The sequence below is a fragment of the Laccaria bicolor genome, genomic scaffold, assembly GCF_000143565.1.
Source record: "Laccaria bicolor S238N-H82 LACBIscaffold_35 genomic scaffold, whole genome shotgun sequence".
NCBI classification, from domain to species: Eukaryota; Fungi; Basidiomycota; class Agaricomycetes; order Agaricales; family Hydnangiaceae; genus Laccaria; species Laccaria bicolor.
In genome coordinates, this window is record NW_001889906.1 from 498,850 (window position 1) to 502,654 (window position 3,805).

General features: G+C 44.3%; 2 protein-coding genes across 2 annotated transcripts; one reads left to right on the top strand and one right to left on the bottom strand.

Annotated features, from left to right (window-relative positions):
* Positions 1 to 4: 4 nt before the first annotated feature.
* Positions 5 to 724, top strand: LACBIDRAFT_307536 (uncharacterized protein; the record flags this gene model as incomplete). The annotated part of the gene is made up of 2 exons (XM_001886037.1): positions 5 to 508; positions 563 to 724. 2 exons carry the CDS (start codon positions 5 to 7, stop codon positions 722 to 724), a joined length of 666 nt encoding a protein of 221 aa, XP_001886072.1.
* Positions 725 to 1,758: 1,034 nt separating this feature from the next.
* LACBIDRAFT_331730 (uncharacterized protein) lies at positions 1,759 to 3,216 on the bottom strand (the record flags this gene model as incomplete). The annotated part of the gene is made up of 4 exons (XM_001886123.1): positions 1,759 to 1,769; positions 1,808 to 1,838; positions 2,032 to 2,736; positions 2,848 to 3,216. The coding sequence occupies 4 exons, from the start codon at positions 3,214 to 3,216 to the stop codon at positions 1,759 to 1,761; spliced, it is 1,116 nt and encodes a 371-aa protein (XP_001886158.1).
* Between the last annotated feature and the right edge of the window lie 589 nt (positions 3,217 to 3,805).

Sequence of the window (3,805 nt, forward strand, 5' to 3'; positions counted from 1 at the left end):
CCGGATGTTACAACGCCCTGGTGAGAGTAATCCTTGGGAACCAAATCGCAGAGGACCAAATCCCCAACAACATGATGCTCCAAATGCAGAACCACGAGAAGCCCCCAATTACTTCCGTGCAGGTAGATTCTATTGTGTTGAAACTATCTGCGCACCTTGTGGTGTTGTTATTGCTTGGACAAAGTTTGATAAATCAGAATCACCAACAAATATTTTAAACTTCCTAGGAAAAGTTTATCCAACAGAAGAATCAAGACCTGATTATATTTGTATTGATAAAGGTTGTCAAGTGTTTGCAACTGCAGTAGCAAATGGAAGTTGGGATATTTGGAAAAAAACTACTCGATTTATTGTGGATGCCTACCACTATATCAATCATCGGGTGTTAGATTTTCTATGCCGAAAATATTGTAATCCCTCACCTGGAGATGGATCTGCTCCAAACCTTGTAGTCATGGCATATGATAAGAATGGTAGAGCATATTTGAAGCGAGCATTCAATACACAGGTATTTATTACTTTATTTAGATTCAATCTCACCTCAACACTGTATTACATCTAGGTTTGTGAACAACTTAATGCATGGCTTGGTGGATATCAATCAATTCTCAAACGTATGACACCTGGAAATTTCAACTGGTTTTTACACACCATGCTGTTCTATCACACAAAGTATGTCCTCCACAAACAAGAGATGAAGAAATCAGATGAAGATGAGGAGTAGTGTTTGAAAGTCCGGTTCGGTCCGGTTTTTTGATGCCCAGGGGCGTTAACCGTAACCGTAACCGGTCTGCCTTTTCCCCAGAAGTCAAAAGACCAGACCGGACCGCAAAAAGACCGCAGACCGCGGTTTTTTGCGGTCTATAGACCGGTTTCGGTCTGCATCAGTTTTAACCGGTTTATGACCGGTCTTTAGGCCAATATTTTAAAATTATGAATCGGTAAATTTATTAACATCTCTAATAGCTTCAAAACGAGCCCAAGAACGTTAAATTCCGTCAGGAATTGGTGCTTCTATAAAATAAGTCTGGTACATCTATTATTCCCAAAAGTAATTTACATTTTAATTCATATCTCTCTCGTTTTTTTACCAAATCGTACGTTCTTGGGTGCGTTTTAAAGGGTATTTAAGGGGCTACAAAAGACCGGTCCAAACCGGTCAAGACCGGTTCACGTTAACCGGTTTTTTTGCGGTCTTTACATTTCAAAAATAAAAGACCGTAACCGCAGGTCTGGTCTTTTGCGGTCTTGGTCCAGTCTGGTTACGGTCTTTTTCCAGTCACGAGACCGGACTTCCAAACACTAATGAGGAGGAAAACTTAGGTTTAGATGAAGAAGCTCAAGATGATGAGGACAACTAAATAGTAGTGAAGAGAAAGAGGTGTGCAGAAGTGTATATTAGTGTAAATTAACATATACTTGCATTTAAATAGAGGTTTTATACCTTATTCTTCTCATATCCTGTCCCATTCCAGTGGAATTCCCCTGGAATCCACAGGAATTCCACAGGAATTCCACAGGAATACACAGGAATTCCACTGGAATGACTAGATTCCTGCAGGAATAGGTGGGGCACTGTAAAGTACTGCCCATTGCTCCCTCTCCCTCCATTGTCCCCCCTCCCTTCATCAATCCCCACCACTCTCTCCCCCTCACTCTCTCCCCCCTCACTCTCCACCACACACACTCCTCTCAATCACTTCTCCCTTCAATATTTAATGTAGTAAAATAAATATATGTAGTCCTATTCAATACATTTTAAATTCTCCCTGTTCAGTTATTAGTATGGAATAAGTGTAAAACTAACTGTAGAACTGATGATGTGGACTTAGATAAGTCTGGAATTATGATTCCATACAGTTATTCGATCTGGATTCCACATGGAAAAAGTATGGAATCCATCCAAAAAAATTATGGAATCCATCTGGAAAAAGCATGGATTCCATCAACCAAAGTATGGATTCCATCTGGAAAAAGTATGGATTCCATCAACCATTCCATGGAATCCATCAGCCATTCCATGGAATCCACCTGGGGGAAGTATGGATTCCATCCAGTCCATATGGAATAACCCGGGGAGGGTAAAGTATTGGCTTTTGGAATGGCACCGACCTCGGTTTCCTCATGTTTGACTTCAGCCATCTCTATGTTGATACCACCCTCGGACTTCCCCTTTCCCATTGTCAGACCAACCTCCATGTCCACGTCAATCGCATGCTCTGCATCATGCCCGACTGCAGCCATTTCGACATCCTGCTTGCCCTTCTCTTTGACATCCTGCTTAACCTTCTTCACCTGCGGCTTCTTTGACCTCGCTTTCTTCCTCACGATCTTCACTTGGGCATCTCCCCCGGAGACTGTGGCCGTTTCAAGATCCTGCAACCCCTTTTGGATCTCATCTTCAACCTCACTGTCGGTGTCCTTTTTCTTGGTTACTGCATATGTGCAGGTCGTCTTACCCGTACTGCAGGTGAAGCAGGATCCTTGTTGTGGGGGGCGATGGATAGTGCATGGAACAGTTTCTCGATCCATGCGTTTGCTGCAGGCCTCACAGGGTATAGTCGTGAGCTGATAATTGCCTTTCGGAATCGCGGCATTCTGATTTGCAAGACGTTTGGCAGTTTTGGCTTGCCTTAAAGCGGCCATGGCGGTCTTGGGAGGACCGGCGTCGGGGTCTAACTTGGGCCTTTGGATGAGACTGAGACCGGCACTGGGTGTCATGTGGGAGAAATGGGGCTGGGACTTAGGTTTAACCGCCTTTGCTTCCCCACCAACCAGTCAAAGTGACTCCGACTTCGGCTTCAATGTTTCCTCATCACTGCTGCTGTTGATGAACTCTGCGCTCACAACTCTGGTCTTCTTTGGCCTGGCTTCGATCAAGTCCCCTTTTCTTTTTTTGCTTTGGACTGGGGCAGTGGTGTCGTTAGGAGTCACCTTTGATCGTGGCTGGGTGCTTGACCCAGCCTCGGGTTTCCTTTGCCCAGACTTTGTCTTACTCTTGGACTTCGTTTCAGCTGCTGGCACAGGATCGGTTGATTTTGCCTGATGCGTTGGTTTTGTTGGGGCTGGGAGTGATGATGAAGCTGTCGGTACTGGCAATGGGGGAGTTGGGACTGTGACTGGGAGCAATGAATCGGTCACCCTAACATCCTCCAAGAACCTGGGAGTGAGGGTATGGGCCTGTTGAGCAGCTTGAGCAAGTTCAGCAGTGGACATGGTAAGTGGGAATAGGACGATCGAGGGTGGTGAATGTGCGTGTCGGAATGGGACAATGGTGAATGTGAAATTACAAAGTTGTAAACGCGGTCACGTGGTGGCGTTACTTCAACTGAGATCTGCACAATGTTCCAATACTTTCCATTCCTCCACTGATTCCTACTGGAATCCGCGGATTCCCTGGATTCCGGCTGGAATCCTGGAATTCCGGTAGGATTCCTGAAATTCCGGTAGGATTCCTGGAATTCCTGGAATTCCGGCCGGAATCAACAGGAATCCAACTGGAATCAACAGAAATTGAACACTAGAACTTCTGGTTAATTAATTTTGGACCCTGAATCTCCTTCTTTAGGTCAGACAAATAGAATTGTAGCACTAAATCTTTGACTAAACAAGGGCATAAGGCATATGACTAGTTACTTACTAATGCATGGACTTATTTATTTCAATCAGATTCAGAGACATTAGATTCTGCATGTTGTTCATCCAAACCCAAGTCTTCATCATCACTTTTAGTCTCCTGAGACTTTGCTTTGTGTTTCTGTTGAGTGAGGACATGTTTTGTGTGATAAAACAACCATTATATGAA